A 22,986-nucleotide genomic window follows, 5' to 3' on the forward strand; every position below is an offset into this window, starting at 1 on the left:
TCATAGAATTTGAGCTAGAACATCAAAATTCCTAATCTTCCTCCAATTAATATTGGTGCAATTCGTACATGGTCCACGGGTATCACAATTGGCGACAAGAAAAATTTCAATGCCGATCCTCAACTCACGCCGGTAGCCCTATTTCGTATCCAAGAATAACTTCGGTAGTGTGTCCTTCCCAGCCGCGGTTACCGCTAGCTGATATCATGAAGCGACATGCGTTGTCTACATAAAGCTGAGAAATTGTTCCAGTCCGATGTCCGGGGATAATAAGGAATGGCGTTGTTGACTGCCGAGAGAGCTGATCGTGTTTTAGGTCATAAAGACGTAAAATATCATGAGAGGCACTGCAAAAGGTTAGAGGATTTGCGTCAATATGGGACGGTTGTAAAATATACGCACCAAACTAGATGGCGGCCATTAGGCATAGCTCTGAGAGCTGTTACTGAGCCGCTTCCCTGAGGAAACTTGAACGTGCGTACGGGATCCCGAAGGCTCTTATGCATGCTGTATTCTTCAACTGTGCCATTTCGTCGTCCAGCATAGATATAATTCCCATCCGGAGACCAGCAGGCGCTCATGCACCATGGAGGTGTGTTCCGGGATGGAGTTATTCGAGCAACTGGGTCAGGTTGACGTCTGTCCCACACCCGAATTGTGCCGTCGATAGATGCTGCCAGGAAGGTAGTATCTGTTCCAGTACCATGATGTTCCGACTGCATTGACTGGGTTGGGTCTTGACCTCGCGAAATGGTTTCCATCTCTTCTGCTTTGGGTAGCCTTTCAGCTGACTGTGCGAGCGCAGTTGTCATTTCAATGTCAGATACCTCTGGTTTCGTGTCAGCCCTGCCATCAACATCCATACTTGAATCATAGGGTAGTGAGTTCGGGTTTGCCCTAGATTCAATTTCTGGTATCATTGTGTCAACTTCCCCCGGGGCATCGGCATCGGCATCGATATCGGCATCAGCATCAGCATCAGCATCGGCATCGGCATCGGCATCAGCATCAGCATCAGCATCAGCATCAGCATCAACATCAACATCAGCATCAGCATCAGCATCAGCATCAGCATCAGCATCGGCATCGGCATCGGCATCAGCATCAGCGTCAGCATCAGCATCAGCATAGGCATTAGCATCAGCATCGGCATCAGCATCAGCGTCAGCGTCAGCATCAGCATCATCGAGAGTACCATGGGCCATTGCACGGCCAAACTCATCATCCTCTTCTACTCCGAACATAACACCACCAGATGGCACTCCACTATCCGCTGCTGCACCATCAGCATCCCCGAATAGTGAATCAGCCCCACCAAAAAGTGAGTCTGCTGGCGAGCCCGCCTGCGGGTTCTCGACATCGCCTGCTTCTCCAAATTCCGGGGGGTTCTCTGTGAAGTCGAAGCTTTCGATTCCGTTGGCTTGGTAATTTGAAGAGTATGTACCATTTGGCTGAAAAGCATCAATAGTGTCCTGCGGCACGGGTAGACTAGACTCTGGTCTGAACTGGAGGGCTGAGATTTGACGAGCACTGCCTCCAAAAGCACGCCGAGCTTGCCCAGTATTCAAATCCCAGTCAAGTACCCTCTTATCCCAGCTACCTGAGAGCAGCGACTGTTCGTCCGATGTCAGATTTAATGTGGAGACTGCCGAAGTATGTTGACGTAGAAGCGCGACCTCTTTACCTTCGTCGTGCCGGAGGGTTTGAAGCCGTATCGCACCCGATTGTAATCCAGAAAGTAGCCAAAGACCCTCACTTTGACAAGCCAAAGAATATACAGGCGACAAACTGTTTCCGTCCATATTTTCCCAGTATGTCATCAATACACCAGCTTTGACAACGCTATCGACGAATGGGTGTCTTTGCGCGACAGTCAACATTAGCTTGCTGTTTATCGAATCAGCCCAGTTGAATTTGCGCACATATCCATCGGAACCTCCAGTAAATACCCAGCGCATATCGGCAGTCGCAGTGATTGCATTGACTGAGGTACTGTGAGGAGCAGCTGTGGTCGGAAGAATGTCATAGGTCTTTGCCGTCAGGCATTCCGGGCGTACGCTTGGGTGGTAAATTGAAAAATATCCGTTATCTCCATTTCTAGGGGAGTCTCTGTTTGCGATATCTTGGTTTTGCTGAGAGGTCATGCCAGCGCCCTCTGATGTCTGACTTGCGTTGGAGGGACTATCAGCATCTTGGTCCCCATCTTCCCCGTCTTGATCTTGATCTTCTTGATCCTGATCCTGATCCTGATCTTGATCTACCTCCAGGTCCGCATCAGGGTCGCCGTCTCCATCATCCACATCGCGCATATTATCATCAATCTCATTATCGGAGCTTCCATCCTGAGAACCTAATTGCAAGCAGTGGTCAGTGGGCCATGCACGCATTCTGAGTAATTGAAAAAACAGAAGATGCAAGATTCACTTACCTGCCAGGTCACGGTCCTCTTCTTCCTCGAGCGACGCCATTGAATTGTTCTAGGGTGAATAGCTTCGTTGGTAATACTGCCGTGAGAGCGGGAAATGAGGAAGTTGATTGTCAAAACCGTTGATTGGTTCCCGATACACCGCTTAGCATACCGCTCTACTATAGCAGTCAAGTCTATTTTTTACAGAAAGTTTCAAAGCAAGCTTCAAAGTTTTAAGCATGGTTAGGCCAGTACTGTTGGTAGTCTCCTAGACAGTCAATCTTAAATTGATCTCGCTTTCCCGTCAAGAAATGTACTTTAATGTTGTCATTAGTATTGTAGATATAGAGTATGAGGCGTTAGGCTTCACACCGCCTTTGGCAGAATAGATCCATTCTAGTTAGATCAAGCCCACACCTCCACAAACGACTCTGATTCGCTCAAAAGTGAAGATTCAAGATAGCAAGTTAGACAGTCAAGGTGTTCTATTCATATCATTAAATACCAGTCAAGTAGTCAGTCACATGCGAATTTGATCTGACTAGGAAATGGAACGGTCACACGAGGTGAGAGTGACGATACGGCGTATTCTGCTAAACGGCGTGTGGTCAAATTTAAGGTTACTGAAGCCTTAAATATAAGGCAGAAACAGGAACGCAGGCGGAAAAGCATTCATGCGAGGTATAAAAGTGAAGTGAAGCGCAAACAGTCAACCTCACTTTCTAGCTCTCCATCCCACATACCCCCTTAATCTCCGAGTCATTCATACTTCGCCTCTTACAGTCTCAGGCACTAGCATCAACCTCAAAAGTATGGATTGGGTTCAGACTAACTTCAGCTGTTCAGCGTTGACTGCCTTACCTAGGTATCAACCTCACTTTCCAACTCTTCTTCCTCTCTTCTTCCTTTCTTCACAGCAGCCTCACTTTCTAATTCAATACGCTTCCATCGATCTTGAAAGTATGCATTTCAATTAATTTCGGGGAGAGCATTGAGGGTTGACTGCCTTATAAACAAGTCAACCTCACTTTAGAACTTTTTACCCTCCACAACATTCTTTCTCCACAGCCTTCTTTCTGCGCAACCCTGTTCCTTTGAAACTTTCAGCTAATTATCAACCTCCAGCATTCATCAGCCACAGTCATGGAGGACAAGACCAAGTCCGATAAGAAGGCCCCGTTCACAAAAGTGCCGAATCCGGCTATTCGTAACTACTTTGACAAGGATCATGAAAATGCCGAGAAATATAGCACAGATCCAGATCCACCTGGAAGATGGAATTTGATGCCAGAGTATCCCGCCACTGATGAGATCTTGGGCTTTGAGAGAGAGGGAATCACCCTTCCTTTCAACAAGAACACTGGAAAATGGCAATCTGCAGATATCTACTTAGGTACGTATTTTAATCTCATCCGAGAAGAGGCAGTCTCTCCCCTCCGAGAGGCCGTTGTCGAGGTCCGAAAAAATCCCAAGACACTAGATACTAGCGAGTTCTGGGTTTATGAGAAAGTGAGTTTCACTGACAGTGAACCAAAATGCTACTTATAATCAAAGATTGACTGACTCTCTACCACCTTGGATATAGGTGTACCTCACCCAGGTAGTCTTGTCAGATCTTGGACTTGGGTTCCGCATGCAGTTCTCGACAAAGCGCGCCGGTAAAGATGTACGCTGGGACAGCTCTCCTCGTCTTACTCCTGGATCTCTGCTTGCATTATCACCTATTCAAGACTCATTTGCAAGCAAGTGTATAGTGGCCACCGTTGCTGCACGTGCAGACGAAGGCCTTAACAAGTCTCCTGCAGAGATCGATATCTTTATTCCTGATCATAAGGATTCGATCATTGATTCTCAACAGGAGTGGATCCTAGTAGAGGCACGTTCTGGGTATTATGAATCGAACAGACACACGATGGTTGCGCTCCAGAAGCTTTCGAAAGAAAAGTGAGCATTACAATCAACTTCGGAAGCACAAATCCAACAACTAACAATCATGATTCACTAGGTTCCCATTCAGTAAGCATGTTTGTCGCTTGGATCCCGACGTTGGCGTTCCGGAGTATGTCAAGGAAAATCCAATCATGGATTTCCGATGCTTGACTCCTGATGCTGATGAAGACACGAAATTTAACGTCATTGAAGATATGCCCGCTCATCTCATGGAGGGTATACTAAATTCTTCTCAGCAGAAGGCTCTCCACAAAATGTTGACTCGACAGCTTTCAATTGTTCAAGGACCACCAGGAACTGGTAAAACTTTTCTTTCTGTTATCACAATGAAACTGATTTTGTCGCAAATGACCAATGGTGATCCGCCTGTGATCATTGCTGCGCAGACTAATCATGCTCTGGATCAGATTGTCATGCACATCTCCGAATTTGAGCAGAACTACGTTAGAATGGGAGGACGTAGCTCTAACCTCGCTATCCGCAAGCACCAATTGAACTCAGTAAAAAAGTCGCAACCGCAGGTACTGCTAAGCGGTGGATCTCTTGGTCCGGCCAAAAAGGAAATGAAATATCTTCAACAACAAATTGTGAAGTTTTTCAGGTCCTTCCGAGACAATGGCGAGCAGCTTATTGCGGCTTCTGTCTTTGTTGAATATGGCTTACTGACAAAGGAACAACTCATAACTCTGCCGTCATATAACAACCCATGGGTAGCTTGGCTCAAGAACCAGGTCTTTGAGTTCCATCCCAAGGAAGACGCATCCAATTTCTCATCTTCCGAAAAGTTGGATTCTGATCAGGAGTATATGAAGTTCAAGAAGCTTGTCGCGGGCCAGACAGAGTTGCAACAATCCGACCGTCTTCATGGCATAACCGTGGACTTGAAGAAGACATTCAGCGGACAGGGTGGCGAGCCCATGTCCGACGAATCTATTCTTAGATACATTAAGTGCCCTGACTTACGAAGAGTCCCACACGAGGCACGCGGAAATATTTACAATCTGCTGCGCCGTCAACTTTTCGAAATTCTCCATGCCAAGTTTGGAGAAATGGCCGGTCGCTACAAAAAGCTCACTCAAGCCCTTCGGATTGGAAAATGGGAAATTGAACATGAAACCCTCGTAGGCGCGAAGTTTGTTGCACTGACAACTACCGGGTTGAGCAAATACCGAGGCCTCATTGCTAGCCTTAAGCCTCGGGTTATTTTGATTGAAGAAGCAGCGGAAGTCACGGAAGCTCCAGTAGCCGCGGCATGCTTTGAATCATTGCAGCAACTGATCCTCGTGGGTGACCACTTCCAGCTGAAAGGTGTCTGCGAGGTAAAAGATCTCACTGGGAAGCCGTTCTATTTAGATATGTCCATGTTTGAGCGCCTTGTTGGAAACATGATGCCATTTTCTGTCCTTCGTGAACAGCGTCGAATGGCTCCAGAGATACGGGAGCTTGTGGAGCCAATCTACGGCCGACTCTACGACCATATATCAGTCACCGAGTACGATCCTGTGCCCGGAATGGGAAAGGCTCGCGCATGTTTTTTTAACCATCGTTGGATTGAAACAGGTGATGATCTGGCATCCAAGTTAAATGAAGCCGAAGCTGAAATGGTGGTGGAATTCTTTATCTACTTGCTGAAGAAAGGGGTCTCACCAATAAAAATTACCATCATGACTCCTTATGAGGCCCAGCGAAAGACGATCTGGAAGCTGTGCAAATCTCGCCCTTACACGAATCACTTGAATCCCAACATCGTTACTGTCGATTCTTATCAGGGTGAAGAGAATGATATCGTTTTGCTTTCTCTTGTTCGAAACAACAACAATGCGTCACTTGGGTTCCTTTCACAGGACAACCGAATTTGCGTTGCCATATCTCGAGCCAAGCGTGGGTTTTTCATTTTCGGCAACAAGAACTTTGTTCAAGCACACAGTCCTCTGTGGCTTAAAGTTATCTCCATCCTGGCCAACAGAGGCCATATTACTGATAAAATGCCCCCGGGCTGCAAACAATTCAATGAAGTTCCGGGTGGTAGACCCCGTTTCCCGAAAATTGGTTCAAGTGATAGCAGCATTAGCAGCGATACTGGCGATAGCAGCGATACTTTATCCGCACCGCCATGCACATTCGTATTTCGTTGCTGTCACACCTATTGCGGGCTAACGGAGCCACACGATCATGAATGCGTCTGCTGGGAGAGCACGAAAGAATGTGGCGGAAATGGTACTTTGGAAACTATCGACCCCGAGGAGATGCAAATTGTCACCCTCTGGAGCAGACCTGCAAGTCCCGTTTCGAATTCAGTCTCCACCGAAGAGAATCCGAAACTCAGTCCGTTCGGTTATGTTGGGACTGGACGCCATCTCTTTATCCAAGGCGGCAAAGAAAAGCGCAAAAAGAAAAACAAGAGCCCTACTGGAGAGCAGTGCTTCACTCGGAGAGGACGCCACACTCAGCCTAAGCGTAGCACAGCACCGGGCCCTACTCAAGAAGATCACCAACAGCACCATACCCGAAACGATCCCAAACAGGCTGGCCCCAAGAGAGGTAGACCTTCACGCCAGAATAGCGGCTATCACCCAACATGTTCTCGTGGTAAGGCCTGGATGGACTTTGCCCAAGGTGGCGCCCAGAAAAATGATGAGCTCTTGAAGAAAGAGGCTCTGGCTAAGTTTCAGGCTTCCAAAGCGACCGGGCCCAGGGTGCTTGTCCCGCTTAAAGTTGTGCACGTGGAGTCATATGAGAAAGCGGCTGCAAAGGCCTGGCAGTTGGATCATAACTCCCAGCCCATAATCCACTTGCATAAGTCCCAGAAATCTGAGTTGGACAGGCCTGAGAAACAGGAGGCCAAGCAGCAGGAAATCAAAGTCCAGGATACCAGCCCCAAGGATAATCAATCACAGCTTCCATTCCAGGATGATACGCCCGAAGTGCCCAACCCATTTGATAGACTGTCGACATTCCACAAGTCGATGGCTATTGCTAAACAGCCTAAATCTAAGGGAAAGCTCATCGATGATTTGCCCGAATTCCCGAACCCGAATCCTGTCAACACAGCTAGCCATATAATGGATTTACCTAATGAGCAATTGTTCTTCTGCGCTTCTCTCCTGCCAGTGCACAACGGTCAAGATCGCTCTCCTATGAACTTGATGGATGATCCTGTGCTTTTTGATGGTGAAGTTGGAGGTCCGAGCCCATTACTACCCGGTACATTTGGCGGTTCGATTCCAATGGCAGTCAATGAAGGTGATGGTCTGAACCAAGTGCCCATCGATAAAGTTGACGACTTGAAGCCTGTCACTACCGGAGTTGACGACCTCGTTGACTTGGGCTGGGTACCTGTGATTCTCCTCGATCTTTAGTATAGTTTTTCATACTTCTTTTTAAATTTCCAACTGTTCGTGCGATGAGGGGTTTCAGTCCCAAGCGACTGGATACTAGGTATTAGGGGACTGATAGGGATGAACAGAGACCGGCAGACTTCACTTTTTATTTCTTACTTTTTTTTCTTGCGCACGGCGACTTGCCTGCACTGCTGGGTATCTAAGATTGGATTGGAGCCTACAAATAGTATTCTTTAGAATATCTATTGCGCGAAATAGAATGCCGAGCCCTATGCCCCTAACTTTGCAGATAAGTATGCACTGCCCAGCTGCGTAGGGAATTACGCCACTTATTCAATGACTACATAAATAGATAGCTACAAACTAGGCACCGCTTGAGTTGTAGAGTATTTCAGGTGGATGATTTATTTTATAAAGCATAAATCGTGTGCTCATCTGTATTACGGTCTATATCATGGTCCTGTACAGCTCTAGACTCTCTAAGTGTGTTCATAAACGACCATTGGTTATTTCGTCAAAATACTCTAGCTCACAATATGAAAATAGCCATTTCCAAACAGCCATTTTCAAAGCTACCAGCTCATGACCAGGAAGTTCTTCAGATTTATCTTCCAAATTAATGGAAGGCTATGCTTCTTCATCAACACACTGAGTCTATCGAAGAATGCGGGTTTTATTTTCTGCATGAGCCATTATCAGCAATGAAAAGAACACAGATGCGTGGAAATGATAGTAAAAAAGCCTACCACCTACCACTTAGTGCCAGATCTAGTCTTGCTTCGACAAGGCTGAAAAGCAGCTTGCCTCATAGTACAACGCATTCAGAGCTGGCACGTGAATGCCGTGCACCCCAGCAGAAGGCTTAAATTCAGGCAACATGGTCAATACCCAAACAAACTGGGATACTGAGTGAGCAGCGTATAACAAGACGGGAATAAGCCGATAGCCCCTTTCTGGTTTAGGAGATTGTCAAAGTGATGGTGCTATAGTCGTTGGATTGCAGGTGTCGAGACGGCGATAAGGTCCCAGAATTAGAGAAATCTGGACGTAGGCAAGTCCTAGAAGAGCTAGAGGTGAACGATATGGGACCGTTTTTATTGATAGCATGATTACTGGTCTTTTAAAAATACAGGCCCATCCACTCATGCGAGAGGAATTGTGTGGATCCTGGCTCGACTCTGGGGTTCGACTCTAGGGTTATTACCATACGGATGTCCAGGAACGTAATGCTCACCTAACTATAAGAAGTTAGATGTGGTACTGAAGCTGTAGAAAATTCCAAACTGACTCGATTTTGTTGAATTTTTCAGTCAGTAGGGCGGTTGAACTGTTCCCATCTGGCAACGGCAGCTCAATAACAATATGAATACGTTGGACTAAGCCGTTTGGGGCACATAGTTTCCCAGAGGCGCAGGAATAAGAACTGGTGGTACTGCTAATCTTAATTTCTGGAGCAAAATAGTGAGAGTACCCTGGAAAAAAGTTGCTGAGGTCCCCGCTCCTGCCGAGCAGCTACTCGACAGAATTATTTGTAGTCCACCCTTTTGTTAAACAATAAACATGCATATGAATTTCATTGCTTCAAAGCGAAAGATGAACATTGAATGCAACATTATGCATATGACTGAAGCAGAATGCTATTATCTTTGCTCATCGGACAGACTCTTGATGAACTCTTGATGAACCCAATGATACCAGTTAGAGGATGAAGTATTGAGTATATTTCCCACGATAGATGTAATCCGACAGTCAATCTATTGGTGGAAATATCTAAGATAATCTCAAGCAAGACAATTTTCCACCAAAACACCATAAATTGATCTAGATATAGTTATTTTTGCTCTATTTACATATGGTTATGTATCCATTCGTCTTCCGCTAGCTCTTTGGCTAAACTACACTTACCGGGCTCCAATTGTAGCATTTTGTGTAGAAATTGCAGAAAAGATTCTCTCTCCGCTTTTCCATGGAGAGTGGTTTCTGTTCAAGCGGTACTAAACCTGCTGGGGAGAGATCGCAGAAGCGACGAGAACATAGTAGTCTAGGAGAAGAAGAAGAGCGTGCGATGAATGGTAGTCTGAATATCGAAGAGAGAACAAAATGTCTTTCAATGTAGAGTCGAGTGTGTTCAAGTTGTTTTAGTCTGAAAGGGCATGAAGGGTGCCAAGGGCGAAAGATAGAGATTATGGGGCCTTTGGAGGATCCAATAGTTCCACTCCAACTTGACTCCAACTGAACCCACGCCGTTTTAGCTTAAAGGCTAGGCTGTCACGTTAAATACTCATAATGTCAACCTGAAATTTGACCGTCCAATCGTAATGGTTGACGAAACAGATTTCTCGATCTAGGGATGAAAAGCTACTAAATATACGCCCGTTATGGATCCTGCAAACAATACAAGCAACAACCCCCTCTTTTCTAAGTTGACATATAGCCCTAAGAGGGCAGGTCGGACCAGAGAAAATATTGACGAGTCATAAAGCTAATGGATGTCCGGCCTGATCTTCTACCACCAGTGGACCAATTTATACTCTTGCCGTTGAGCTATCAAGTAATAAAGCCAAGGTGAGTTCCAAGGACAGGTCTTTACTTCCAGGGCTACGACTTAGGTATAATCTCAATGCTCTATCTGGCCAAGTTCACAGGCATATTTCTATCATAACCTCCATCTCTTCAGATGCCTGGATTCTTACAACCTTGCCGCAGACTCCGGGTATAAGCACGCCCCGCGCTATGAGCGGCACTGTTTAAACATCTAGTGCTGGTATTGAGGTCTCTTCTAGCGACAAAATCTCTTCTAGAGCTGCTGTCCTGATATCTGACGACCTCAGGCTATGTCCAGAAGAGTTTGACTCTTGCTAGCTTGACATTTACCAGCTCAAATTCCACTGACAGGGCCTCTACTACTAGTTTCGTGAGACTTTTGTACACCGGTGCCACCTCTGCTATCTATTACGATGTCTTCAGTGACTACTGCTTTGGCTGCCCTTCTTATAATTCTGATTCTCTCTATGATAGATTAATACAAGTCTCTTAGATATATAAAAGCACTGATAATAGATGATTTTTATATCGCATTGCAAGAAGCCTCCATGGAGTATGGATAGTACCTAGTGGTGAGGTAAGAATGACAACTTGAAGCCCTGGAGAATCTAGCCCCACCTCCTACCTCTTGCTTAAAGCCTTGAACCACTTACTCGCGCACTTTTGTATTCCAAAATTGGGATTATCATTTGGAAAGTTCAAATATGCTTTCAGTTGGTATTTCGCTATCGACATCGAAAAAAGCGTGGACGTGTACTCCGTACTTGAATCCAATTCAAATCCTTTCAACTGTGCCATAGATACCCTGTAATTTTATTTTGAAATGGCTCAAATGCTGTATTGATCTCAGTTATAATTCCAAGGTTATTGCATGTTTACCCAGGAACATTGGAAACTATGGAAATAAATACTAAACAAGTGCTAGTCAAGGTACACGACCGGCAGTTCAATCCCGAGGCGTGACCCCCGCAAACAACCACTAGTCGACCTTATCTTTCCAGGGTTTCCCTCTTTCTTCCATCTTCCATCTCCCATCTTCCCTTAAAATCATGATTATAATCCTGATCACTCTATTCTTGTGTTTCACCTGAGTAACCTCGAATCGTCCTTATATTTGTTGTTCACGGGTCTTCCCAGTGATTCAGTTGTGACTTCCTCTTATCGGCCTTCCGTCACTATACCGGAAATTGAAAACGTCCAGCTGAGCAATACTTCGCCCTCACATTAATGATCAACGCCTATACCCTATACACAAAATGAAGTTCCAAATACCCCTGATGCTGCTATTCAGCAGCCTCGTCGCATCAATTCCTTTACCAGTTTTGATCTCATCACCACAATCCACACCAACCAATCAGAATGCAAAAATTGAGCACCTGGCCAAGCCCTATCCTTATCCTTATCAAGATGTCGATGTCTCAGAACGATTAACCGCTCTACGCGAAGCTGGCTTCATGCCCAGCTCAAAGCTCAATGGGAAGTCACGGGCATCAATCGACTCTGACTCCGGCTTCGAATCCCCTATATATCGAATTCTTTCCCAACACTTGAGAGTATTTGATTCTCGGACGGATCCAATTTCAGACGCTCCTGTCTTTTTCTTTCCAGCTGAAATCGCTCTGCTGGTCATGATTTCTGCATTCTATTGCGTTGCTACTATCATTCGAGGAGTGTGTGCACGACATTGAATGTTAAATGCGCCGATCCCAATATTAATTTAATCTCCTACGTAGTGTCTAGCGTCTTGACGGGAGAGTGATTTTCGTTCTCGCTACCTGCCAGGGGTGACAGTGATCTCGTATTGGATGAACGCATGTTGAAGAGTAGAAAGTAGCTTCTGGAGAGGAAAGTGGACGTAATGAATCCCGAAGTGGAAAGCACTGTCGGTAGCTTTCTGGCAAAACCGAAGAAGTTGGACGAGTCCTTATCATCCGATAAGGGTTGCATAGCAGACAGCTTCACAGCAGCTGCACAACAGCCCCCTCGATAATAGACGGCACGGAGGACACGAGAACGAAGTAAACAGAAGCTTGACAGGAAATGATTCTACTACTTAAGAGTCGTCGTCGGAAGTAAAATGATGCAGAAAACAGTGATGCGCATTAGATCGTAGCCTCAATCAATCAATCAATACGCTATTAACCTGATGCAGCCTAACTAGTAGCGTATAGTTACACGGCGTTCCCTCCGGTGGAAACAAGGGCATTCTGAGCGCCAGAACATTAAGAGTAGCTACAAAGGAGATATGGAGTCGTAGCCCAAATCCTACGTAAGCCCAAATGCCCTCCCTATATCCCACTTCCATCGCTCTTCGTCTACTATTCGGTATTCAACTCCTCTCGCTTTCGTCTTGTTGTTTGGCGGTGGTAATGTATATCTGTCCAGGGATGCACGGTAAGTTGTGGCTTTTGGTGTTCTTAATACCCAGCGTCTTCACCAGGCTATGTCGTTGCCATTAGAGTAAGTTGTTGCCATGATCTTCTTGGTCTGACCCAAGCGCCTCTGACATTATTAGATATTTTCTGGTTCAGTAAGCTTAATGTTAATAAAATAAGTATGCCAGAGTAATACATGGGCCTACTTCGGGTTTTTTATCCTTGAGCGGTGTTTACTCTCAGCATTCACCGTAAACCTCAGGACGCTACGACCGTGTCACATCTTTCATACCATATGGTCTAACTTAAGATTAAAATTAATATATAGCTCATAAATAAGAGCTTTTGGAATTATGAGCTTCATTTAAGCTAAGAAGGTTGCTGGCATCTACTCAAGAAGACTGCTAGGATGTACTCATGTCCCCTACTTTGAAACTTCTAATTGGCTCATTAATTAGGATATGATATAGTCCAATCCCGTAAAATGTCTTTCTCTGTATCCCCACCGAATAAGCAAAAGCCATTTATGAACAGACTCGTCTTGCCTCCTAAGAAAAGAAACATCATATTCTTTTTTTTTCATCGCAAATTCCTCCAACTCATGATTTATCGTAGGATTTCTCTTATATATGCACCTCTCGTAACGCCTCCACCGATGATGACCAGGTATCATATCTTTATGCTTAGCAGTTGACTAATAACCAGACCAGAAAGTGTACACAAATAGTAGTCGTGGGTGAATACCTTCTACTCCACAACACATCGAAAGGTGTCCATGTCCGGAACTCTGATCTAAGTCCTTTCGAATCTCAATTTTGCATTCTGTTGATTCCCTGAGATATACTTGAAGGGTCAAACTTAGGGAAGTAAGTTTATGATCACTTGAATGTTCCATTGTTTGGAGCCAATCCTGATGGAAAAGAGAGTTAACAGTAAAATAATCAGGTTCGAACGGAAAAACCAGCTCTGAATAATTAAGAAAGCAGAGTTCATGGCGAGGGGTAATATCAGTTCGAAAGATTGATGTCTCTAAATCTTCAGGCGTGAATTTTGGAACAGCTAGGTCTATTGAAAGTATGAAAGATAAACCTGTATTCTAAGAAAAAGACTTGTAGGGAAAGCTCCCGGAGACTCACTGTAGTTACCACAAGCTTTGAGTCCAGTACGTACATACAACACTTTCAGTATCGGTATAAACTCATTACTAGTTTCCAGGCTCAAGAACTTGTGTAAATCCCTGCGATGTAGTCTCGGAGTCTGCAGCGCGCAAAAAGCTCTATATCCAGCAGGGTCGTTCTTCTCCCCACACGTGTATACCCCTCTTCCTTGTGTCATAAAATATCCTTTCCTATCTCTCCTTTAGCTTCTCAGATTCCAAAATCCAAGATGACCTCCAAAGATCAGAAACATTCGACTCAAGACTGGTCTGCCAAAATTGCGGAAAGAGAGTATTATATTCACGATAGATTCTTCATTAAACGAAGTTTACGACCTACGGAGATTGTCCCCTCCTATAAAGGAAGATTACACACTCCGCGTGTAGGTAAACAAAGACTCCAAAATGAGACTGAGGCTCTGCAATTTATTCGACGTGTCAGCAATATCCCGGTTTCAACTTTATATGGAACCTTTGAGATTGACGACTCCTATTTTGTGTTCACTGAGTATGCTGAAGGCTCTTCTATGGCTGCACTTCCTGTAAACCAGAAAAAAGTCGTGGAAACCGAGCTTCTCCAACATCTTACGACCATTCATATAGTCAGTTTTGTCTTTCACTAACTTACCACAATTCATCGGATATATTTTAACGGCCTTACATACAACAAACTCGGCAGCCTTTCTGGAATAGTTTTGCCTCCTTGGTGGGTGGATGGCCGTACAGAAATAGAAGATTGGCCACAAAAAGTCGTAGGAAGTCCGGATTGCGTTTTTTGTCACAATGATTTATCTCAACAAAAAGCCATTGTCGACTTAGAAACATGAAAGATTAAAGCTATCATCAATTGGGAGTACGCTGGTTTTTCCCCTTATAATTTGAGATGCCTGTCTACAAGAGACTAGGTCCATCTGTGGCTATAGGTGATGAAATTGATAATGTCCCAACTGGTGAATTCCCTTCATCCTGGAATAAAGCTGAACGACGAGGAATGATTCAATACACTATAGAATTCCACTTCGATTTTTCGGTCTTCTCGTTCATCATCTTTGCTCTCATGTACATTTAAGTAGATTTCTTTCCTTCGTTAGGCATCCCACGAGAATATGAGCATCCGATAATGGGAAACGAAAGGCCGTAAACAAAAGTCCTTCACCTTGCTTCTTCTTTTCTTTACCTTTCTCTTTCTGTTTACTTGAGTTTTCTATTTAGGCGCATTTTAATCTCGGTCCAAATTGACAATCCTCTGCTCCATAATCTTTAAATCTTTCTAGCTGAAGGTTAACTCTATTGAGGCTGTGTCTTTGCCTTCCCAGCATATTGTGAACATATGCCAAGTTACTCCAACCCTATGTAGATAGTCTATTGCCGAGTCAATCGTACCCAAAAAAACAAGCACAGCGAATCTTTAATTGTGTAGAACTTCCCCGTCCAGCCCTTAAGCTAACGATGTAGAAGTCAAGTCAGCTCACACAGCAGACCTAGTGGTTGAGTAGGCAGTAATTGTGCTTTGACGGAGCCTTTGTCTGATTTTCCACCTAAACGCGATTATGCTTTATATTTCCAGAAGTTGGTTCAAGAGCTCGAGGACGCTTCAACCACTTCACGTCCTCCAAGTCAATGACAGCTAAACGCCCACTTGAGCCACCCCACATCATATTAAGCCACTTACCGTCGCTGCGGACGACGCTATGCGACCGGAGCACTGTCACAGACTCACAGCCTTGTCTCGATCCCGTTTGAAGAAGCTGGAATCTTCATCGTTAACAACATGCTGAAGCTACGTTCCAGACTAGCTCACGATCATCATCTGGATCATTGTTGGAACCAATTAAATCTGTTTTACAGCAGTGAATGGACTCGAGAGGTGAATAGAACTAGTGTAATCGGGGCATATCCGATTCCATCGTGGGAACTTAGAATGAACACACATCTTACCACACACTTCCTCCACGTATCAACGTAGTAGTAATAGTGCATCGAGATCCCTGTGAGCCGACAACCATCGACTCACCGCGGTGACCTTAGTGATCACAGTATACCCATGCGTAAGAAGGGTCGTTTGAACCAGGTAGCCCGTTCGACCGCACTTATGCAATGGTTTAAATCCCTGTTTCGGTTATTTACGAGTTGACGGTGTATTTTATGCATAAACTCTACCAGGCCCAACGAATGCCTCTCGCCGTGATATATATGACGTTACGAGCTAGGGCATACTTTATATCAAGTGCCTTGAGCCCGGACTTTCTAGTCATTATCTGGTATGTGTCCGAATTGAGAAAGTACTCTCTCGAGAATAATGGTCGCTATAAATGCTACTCTAGCCTTGATACGGGTCCATTACTTGTTCAAGCCGCGGTATCGGCACCTAAACTCAAGCGGTTTGCTATGGTTGGTGGACATATACTTGATGGATAGGCGTCACCGGTCTCCAGTAAGTTTTCCTCTTCCCAGCCCAAGCACTGCTTCAAATCCACCTGGGCACGATAAGTGGGATGATGTATCTGACAATTTGTTATAGAGACCGATGGATTCATGCCCCAAGTAAAAAGCCTCGAGCTTCGAGGCTCTCTGTAGGCCGCATCGGCCTACACGTGGTTTGACAGTGGTGGCTTAAAAGTGAGATTCTAGATAATAAATAACCCAAGGATAGGGATGTATTACGATGGCTTATAAGATTGGCAGGCTGTGCTAGATGTGCTGAGTGCACTCAAAGATCTAAATCATCTCGACCTTCCAGATCTAGGGGGCTTATGTCTTGGTTTCGACAGCGAACCTGATGTAGAAATACTTATTTTGGTAAGCAGGGTGTGATGTTCCAGCGTTAAGAACTTAAGCAAAGAGTCAAAGCATCTGAGAAAGACGGGGATATTGTGGTTGCGAAATTGCCACATTTGAAGGGTTTTACTATCAGTGGAGAGAGCCCTGTATAGCTAACATCACAAGAACTGACCACGTACGGAGGTCTGAGCGTGAGGGCAAAGATGTTTTGGATGTGTTTACGAACGACCTTGGAACATGGATCATGGTTTCATTATCTTGACCTTCACTAAGTGACTACTATCATGTACCTAGATAGCAGCCCCATGCGTTGTTCTCGACGCAGCATTGCTTCTAATCTTAAGCGTAGGTCATTAAACGAATGAGTAGATAGAATTAGATACTGGAGAGCATCCCCTTCTCCACAGCCTCATCAGAACATGGATGATTGCCAGCAGAACTAGAAGCAGCAGTTTTCACCAATCGCTGTCAATATTTGTAAAGTCCTCATTAGTATGAATGATTCCTCCTTAGCCATAACCTCGGTATCAAGCCCTTCAACAAACAGCTTGAAACTTCGGGGGTTCAGTGTAGATTCTTGTACCCACTTATTTGTTGGAGGTTGAATATCTAGATGGTCTTTTTAGATGAATTGGGCTATCATATCTGGGTTTATGCCTGGTATTGCTGAGCTTCGACGAGGTTGCAATTTTCAGATGTCGTATCAATACATAGTGTATTAAATTAGACAAGGCTCACGAGGCTGCTTGCCAACCATTGCCAACCCTTGCGAACCTTGGAATGTGTCTAGGTAAACATACCGCTTTTTTTTTTTTTTTTTTTTTTTTTAACTGGCGTTATCAAATTTCTTGTCATGATATGTATGAATCAATCCATCAACGTATATATGCTGTCCAATGGTTGGAAGTAGCCGTCGAGAAAGCAACTGGGCCACATCATCCTTAATATGACTCGCTAGACCAGTTCAAAACCAGACAATAATTGAATACAATTATCTGAGTACGCCTGAAAGTCCTACGTTGAAATGTTGCACCCAGGCAGTCCGAATGTAAATTATCGTTACTCAAGTTCAAAGTATTTTGATGACACTTCTAAATACACCGTAGTAACGCCATTGCAGAAACCAATTCAAACAGTGTGTTTGGTGAATAGTGGAAAATGGGAGGCTGGGGGAGTAGCGACCAATGAAATTAAGAATAAGAGATCGAGATGAAGCAGGAAGGAAAGAGGGGGAAATGGTCTATGTACTCTTGAAATCGCTTGGTGCGGCATCATCCATGGTTGTATGCAAAGTAAGTATTCTGTCGCTCATAATCTCGTCTCTGGTGTCGGACGTTGTCCAGTTAGGTGAATGAGGATCATGCTGTTTCGGGTTCCGAAGACCAGCTATGGTAGGGTTGAGTGTAATAATGGAGAAATTGAGTAATCCGTCACGTATCACCCCATGATTTTCTTCAAACTATCACCTTAAAGAATGAAAAAGACCAAGGGACGATTGGGTATCATAACGCAGATGGGTTGGCAAAGATAGCGCAAGATTAATGAAGAGGGACGCAAGGTCAGAAAAAGGGAAGAAACGAGGGTGATGATCCGATGCGGATTTAATCGGGGTTGGTAAGCTAGTAAGTTTGTTAGCATTGAGTTTGATGAAGGGTTCAGGTTAGCAATTCATACCCGGAGGACTGGTCGCGAATAGTCTTCATTATCTTGCAGCGACACACTGCTATCGCGAGGACCGTTGGGATAGATGGTGGTCTTAAGGCGACCATCGGTGAAAGTTCCCTTGCGTCCCAGACTAGTCGCGCCTTGAGGAAAAACGCCGCGGGAGAAGTTCGAGCCTTGGCTGGTGCGGTCAGTCATGTCTTGACTGGGAACAGGACTGGCAGTACGCGCTCGCTTCCGATAAAAGAAGACCATGAAGATGAGAGCGCCGACAAGGGCGAGACCTCCAAGCACGCCGATGACAATACCAGCGATTGAGCCTCCGCCAAGTCCCTTCTTGGAAGTGCTGGCGGATGAAAGATCGAGGCTGGAGGTTGCGGACGACGCTGCAACGGTAACGGTTTTCACTTCTCCACTGGCATTGGTCTCGACGGCAACAGTGGATTGGGCGGTAGTTGTGACATCGGAGGTAGTCTATCGATCTGTATTAGTGATGCGAACGCGAAAATGACTTGATATGGTGGATTGTTACGATCGTGGGGGTGGGAGTGGAGGTAGCGGTGATCTTAGTCGACGTCTGTGTCTATGCCGGTGGTCAAAACCATGATTCCATGGAGTACAACAGACGGGCCAAAGGCAAACAAGTAGCTTGATGGGAGGTGTGGGACAAACAAAAGAGCGGAACTTACAGAAGAGGTTGATGTGGTTGATGATGTCGATGTGGATGTAGTAGAATCAGACGCCGTAGCTGTGCTTGTGACGTCGTCGTCGTTGCCAGAGACCGCGACATACGCGAAAACGCCCTTGGAAGAGCTACCACAGCTATCTGCAGGGTAGCCAGGACAACCGGTAGAACAATCCGAAACACTTTTCCTGTCGGCCACAGCGGGAGCGACGTCCGTACACCAGCAGTGCTTCCCTTGCAAGACTCCAAGACCGTAGCTGGCACAATGATTTTCGCACAATCCGTTCGACTGGAAGTCACTGTAATCTGGAGTAGGGATTAGATTAGTAGGGAATATTGATATCTCAATGTTTCATAGCTTACTTGACGCTTGGGAGGCACCGGTATTTTCGGTAGCGCAGTAGGTCAGAACATTTTCGGCCATCAAAGGTTGAGCAAACAGAGCGCAGGCCGTAACCAACAAAGAGAGATGCATGTTGGATAGAAAACCACCCGAGGTGGGTTTGTTTACACCAGTCGCCCAGTTTTCGAAGTGAGTGTTTCTGTTTTGGTTTGTGGTCCCAACTCTCCTCAGATGTAATGTAATGAAATGGTTGAGTGAAGTGGAGATGACGATTGAAGGACGATAGAAAAATTAGATTATGGCGACTGGAGGGCGGTCAATTTCAGTGAAGATCGAGAGACGGAAGACACGATTCAATGCCAGCTGATAACCCATTTAACCCTTAATCCTTGACGTGAATACTGTGTAAAATCTTCGTGTTGAAGGTTGATCGGTTGTCCCTCCAGGGGTTTGTTGTGTGTTTAGGTAGGGGTGTGTTGTGGTAGAATGTAGGGAAAAGTTGCAAAAGAGGAGAAGGGCTGGAAGTCACGGGGTGTGTAGTCTTGTCCCGGCAATGCCGCTACTAGAGATAAACTGGGAAAGCCTGAGTGGATACATTACATTTCATCATTTACTGAGTACTTTTCCACCGATTTACCATTTTACTGTACTGTGTAATTGTTATTATCTTAGTACTCGGGTATTCAACATGTTTTCTCGTACCTGAATGGATCCACAAAATTCAGGTACCGTATCATGGAATTCCAGGTAAAATAGTCGACATTCCAACTCTTTTGTTTTGTTTATTTTACATAGTACAGATAGTACAACACTATCTCGTAACGGACTAGTCAAGCCACGTATACGTAATTAGTGGATATGCAAAGACTGTCTCAATTCTTACCTTATTATTTTTTTTGGAATCTAGTAAAATGCTAGAAGTTCAATAGTGAGTTCTTATTACCTATTGTAATATGTTTTGGTTCTCGACCTTACCTAGAATTAAATAAGTGCTTTTGTGCATCGTACGTATAAGCATACATCATCGGCCCTAATAGTACCTCCAAACTATTCCTATTTCTTCCATGCCCAGACTAAGAATCAATACGGAAAACGGATTCACGCGTCAAACTCGGAATTACACGTACCCAGCAGGTTTCCAAGTTTGCCCTGATGGGTCATAATGCATCTGATGTACCTGCTCCGTACCTCCACTGTGGAGTATGAATAGGGAGTATCCGTACCCGATAATGATATGTAATATGGCTTTCACCTTTAGGGTATATTACAGTAATTAGAGTAAGAGACTGCCTAGGTAGAAAAAGAGAGTAAGAAATTAGAAATATCCCTATGAATCTCGGGAAAGATAAAACAAAAAAAAATAAAGAATGAAAGGGCGGAATCCTTCAAATATTAAGCCCGATCGATCGACTCCGATGAAACATGCATCATTTCAGTGCTTAGGTAATCTCAGGTCAGGTAATTTCCAAGATTCCAAGGTTCCGAGGTTTCCACTTGCATCGAAATCCTGCAGATCTCACTATCAAGTATCATACACATCACAACCTACCTTGAACCTTGGATACGTTAAAATCAAAGTGACTCGTCGAACCTTGGACATCTTTTCCCCTGTTCCATTAAACTGATCAACCACTTAATGCCGTTCGGTACCTGATCAGTGGAGAGTACATGGACCCACTCAATTCCATTAATATGGCTGAGACAAGTCCGGGTGGCAACAGGAGGTACTGTAATTCTCAGGGGCACGGTTCATTAACTTCAAGTCCTTAGATGCCATTGACAGTTGGCTTACCGCTTTGACGTTATTTTTATTTCAGTAGTACGTAGTACAGATGGTGGCACAGAAGTACCCAAGGACTTAATCTGTGGATTGTGGCTTACTTAGCCCTGGTTAGGAGTACTGCTCCCGAAACTAAATATATAATAATTCATACGATCGAAAGGACTTCGATTCAACGCTAAAAATTGGATTGCGTAACGCATAATGATAACGCAAGATAATGTCTTCTTCCAATGTTCAATATCACTTCGAGGTTATGGGTTTTCCGCCTCACAATAAAATACTCCGAAGTCCGAAGTCCTACCTAAGTAATCGAGGACTTCCCACTTTTTTCACTTTTCAAAGTCTCGGCATCCCCTTTAGAGAAGCATAATGGGACCGGGAATGGAGGTGATCAAGAAGACCAGGTTGACATGCCCTTCAGAGCTTGATCTCCTTTGAGATTCCACAACGGGATTGCTCCCTTATCATCATCTGCATAATGCGGATATCTCTCCGGTAGACGTTGGGTGTTTAAACGAATCAGCGATTTGAATTTTAAGGGGTAATCTAGACTTTGTCGTCACACGAAGACCACTCTAATCGAGCCGTGTTTTCTGGTATCAAGCCAGAGTTCTATCCTAGAAGACGACTTAGGCAGCCCTGAAGGTCGCTGTAGTCCAGCTGTATTAGGCCTTCGTGGTATGACACGAAACGCTCGCGTCCAATAAAATCCAGGCATTGGGACACAGGCAATGAAGCTGCCCAGGTGCAGATGTCCTTGCAGGAGAAGGCGCAGCCAAAGCCGAGCCCCACCGGTAATAGGTCCCGAGTTCATGGCTATATTCAGCGGCATACTCTCTAGTCTCGACGTCCGACAGATTAGGCTGGCGAGGATGGAGCGATGAGCAATTATGTACCACAAATTCTTGAAATAATAAAATAGCGCATTGGGATACACAAGAATATCTAGTTACAAAGTTACAGAGCCCGCGCTCTACTAAATTAAGTTTCATCTTCACTCTAGGGCTTTCAATTTCAAGAAGTGTTGATAGTTGAGCTCGATATTATGTGAACAAGGCGCGAATTGGGTTATCAGAGCTGAAAACCCATCGAATTATTTCATTCACTGGGCTAGATTAGCACCACCAGTGAGTTAAATTGATGAAAATAGAGTCAAGGAAAAAGAGGAAGTGAAAATATTGTGAGGTGTCGTTTGGGGCATTTGACTAGAATTCAATTTATTACCCTAGAGTTTCAATATTCGGGACTTGATAAGTTTAAGTCGTAGTACACTTGAGCCTCGTCCAGATACTATATCTGCATTACAAACAGAAAAAAAATATAGCGCTGGTTGACACATTAAATACTGGGGCCATTCAATAGCCTCCTTTTGGAGATGAAGATAGATACATTAACTGTGAGAGTATAGAGCCTTTCAACCTTGAAGCTGCCTTTGGAGTATAACCACAAAAGCTCCAGGATTTAATATATAGTAACTATAGAGTCTTAAGAAGAGAGAATAGAGAGTTATACCTAGGAAGGCCTGGATAATGAAAGAATTACATGGTTGAACCAATATCTACGGTGAGGAGTAAAATAAAGTCTTTGCATTTAACTGAAGATATGGGGAACCCTGACAAGGGACACAAGCATTACAAGGCCGACATGAACAACCACACTTCATAAAACCCAGTTCCAGCCCAAGCCCAATGATCTCACTAAAATTAATGCCATCCACATGTAATCATCAGTCTCGTATAGAGAGCTAAACGCCTAATTCAGCTGATATTGCGGTTCAAGAAGTCAATTTAAAAGCTGAAGTCCGACTGGAGGTTGATATTGGGGTCATCATCATCGATCTAGTCATGCTCGTTGTAGCTATTCTCATCGGTATATTTAAATTTTTGAGAAGGCTTCTGCAAAAAAAGGATCAATTTATGAAACGATCACCGGTCTTGATGAGCCGCGTCTTGTCCGGGC

The 22,986-nt window shown here is 44.6% G+C and overlaps 4 protein-coding genes across 4 annotated transcripts; 2 read left to right on the top strand and 2 right to left on the bottom strand.

Annotated features, from left to right (window-relative positions):
• Positions 1-130: 130 nt before the first annotated feature.
• On the bottom strand, positions 131-2,468 carry N7495_001189 (WD40 repeat domain-containing protein; the record flags this gene model as incomplete). Its single annotated transcript, XM_057203859.1, has 3 exons — positions 131-347; positions 403-2,350; positions 2,429-2,468. Coding segments are annotated over 3 exons (2,205 nt in total), but the record flags the coding sequence as incomplete, so codon positions are not given.
• A 1,082-nt stretch (positions 2,469-3,550) lies between these two features.
• N7495_001190 (uncharacterized protein) lies at positions 3,551-7,716 on the top strand (the record flags this gene model as incomplete). Its single annotated transcript, XM_057203860.1, has 3 exons — positions 3,551-3,916; positions 3,993-4,351; positions 4,413-7,716. 3 exons carry the CDS (start codon positions 3,551-3,553, stop codon positions 7,714-7,716), a joined length of 4,029 nt encoding a protein of 1,342 aa, XP_057067933.1.
• A 3,782-nt stretch (positions 7,717-11,498) lies between these two features.
• N7495_001191 (uncharacterized protein) lies at positions 11,499-11,930 on the top strand (the record flags this gene model as incomplete). Its single annotated transcript, XM_057203861.1, has 1 exon — positions 11,499-11,930. The coding sequence occupies one exon, from the start codon at positions 11,499-11,501 to the stop codon at positions 11,928-11,930; it is 432 nt and encodes a 143-aa protein (XP_057067934.1).
• Positions 11,931-18,155: 6,225 nt separating this feature from the next.
• N7495_001192 (uncharacterized protein) lies at positions 18,156-19,376 on the bottom strand (the record flags this gene model as incomplete). Its single annotated transcript, XM_057203862.1, has 4 exons — positions 18,156-18,173; positions 18,229-18,690; positions 18,906-19,207; positions 19,265-19,376. 4 exons carry the CDS (start codon positions 19,374-19,376, stop codon positions 18,156-18,158), a joined length of 894 nt encoding a protein of 297 aa, XP_057067935.1.
• Between the last annotated feature and the right edge of the window lie 3,610 nt (positions 19,377-22,986).

Source organism: Penicillium taxi, assembly GCF_028828555.1.
Source record: "Penicillium taxi strain IBT 34144 chromosome Unknown utg000001l_segment0_segment0, whole genome shotgun sequence".
In the NCBI taxonomy this organism is placed as follows: domain Eukaryota; kingdom Fungi; phylum Ascomycota; class Eurotiomycetes; order Eurotiales; family Aspergillaceae; genus Penicillium; species Penicillium taxi.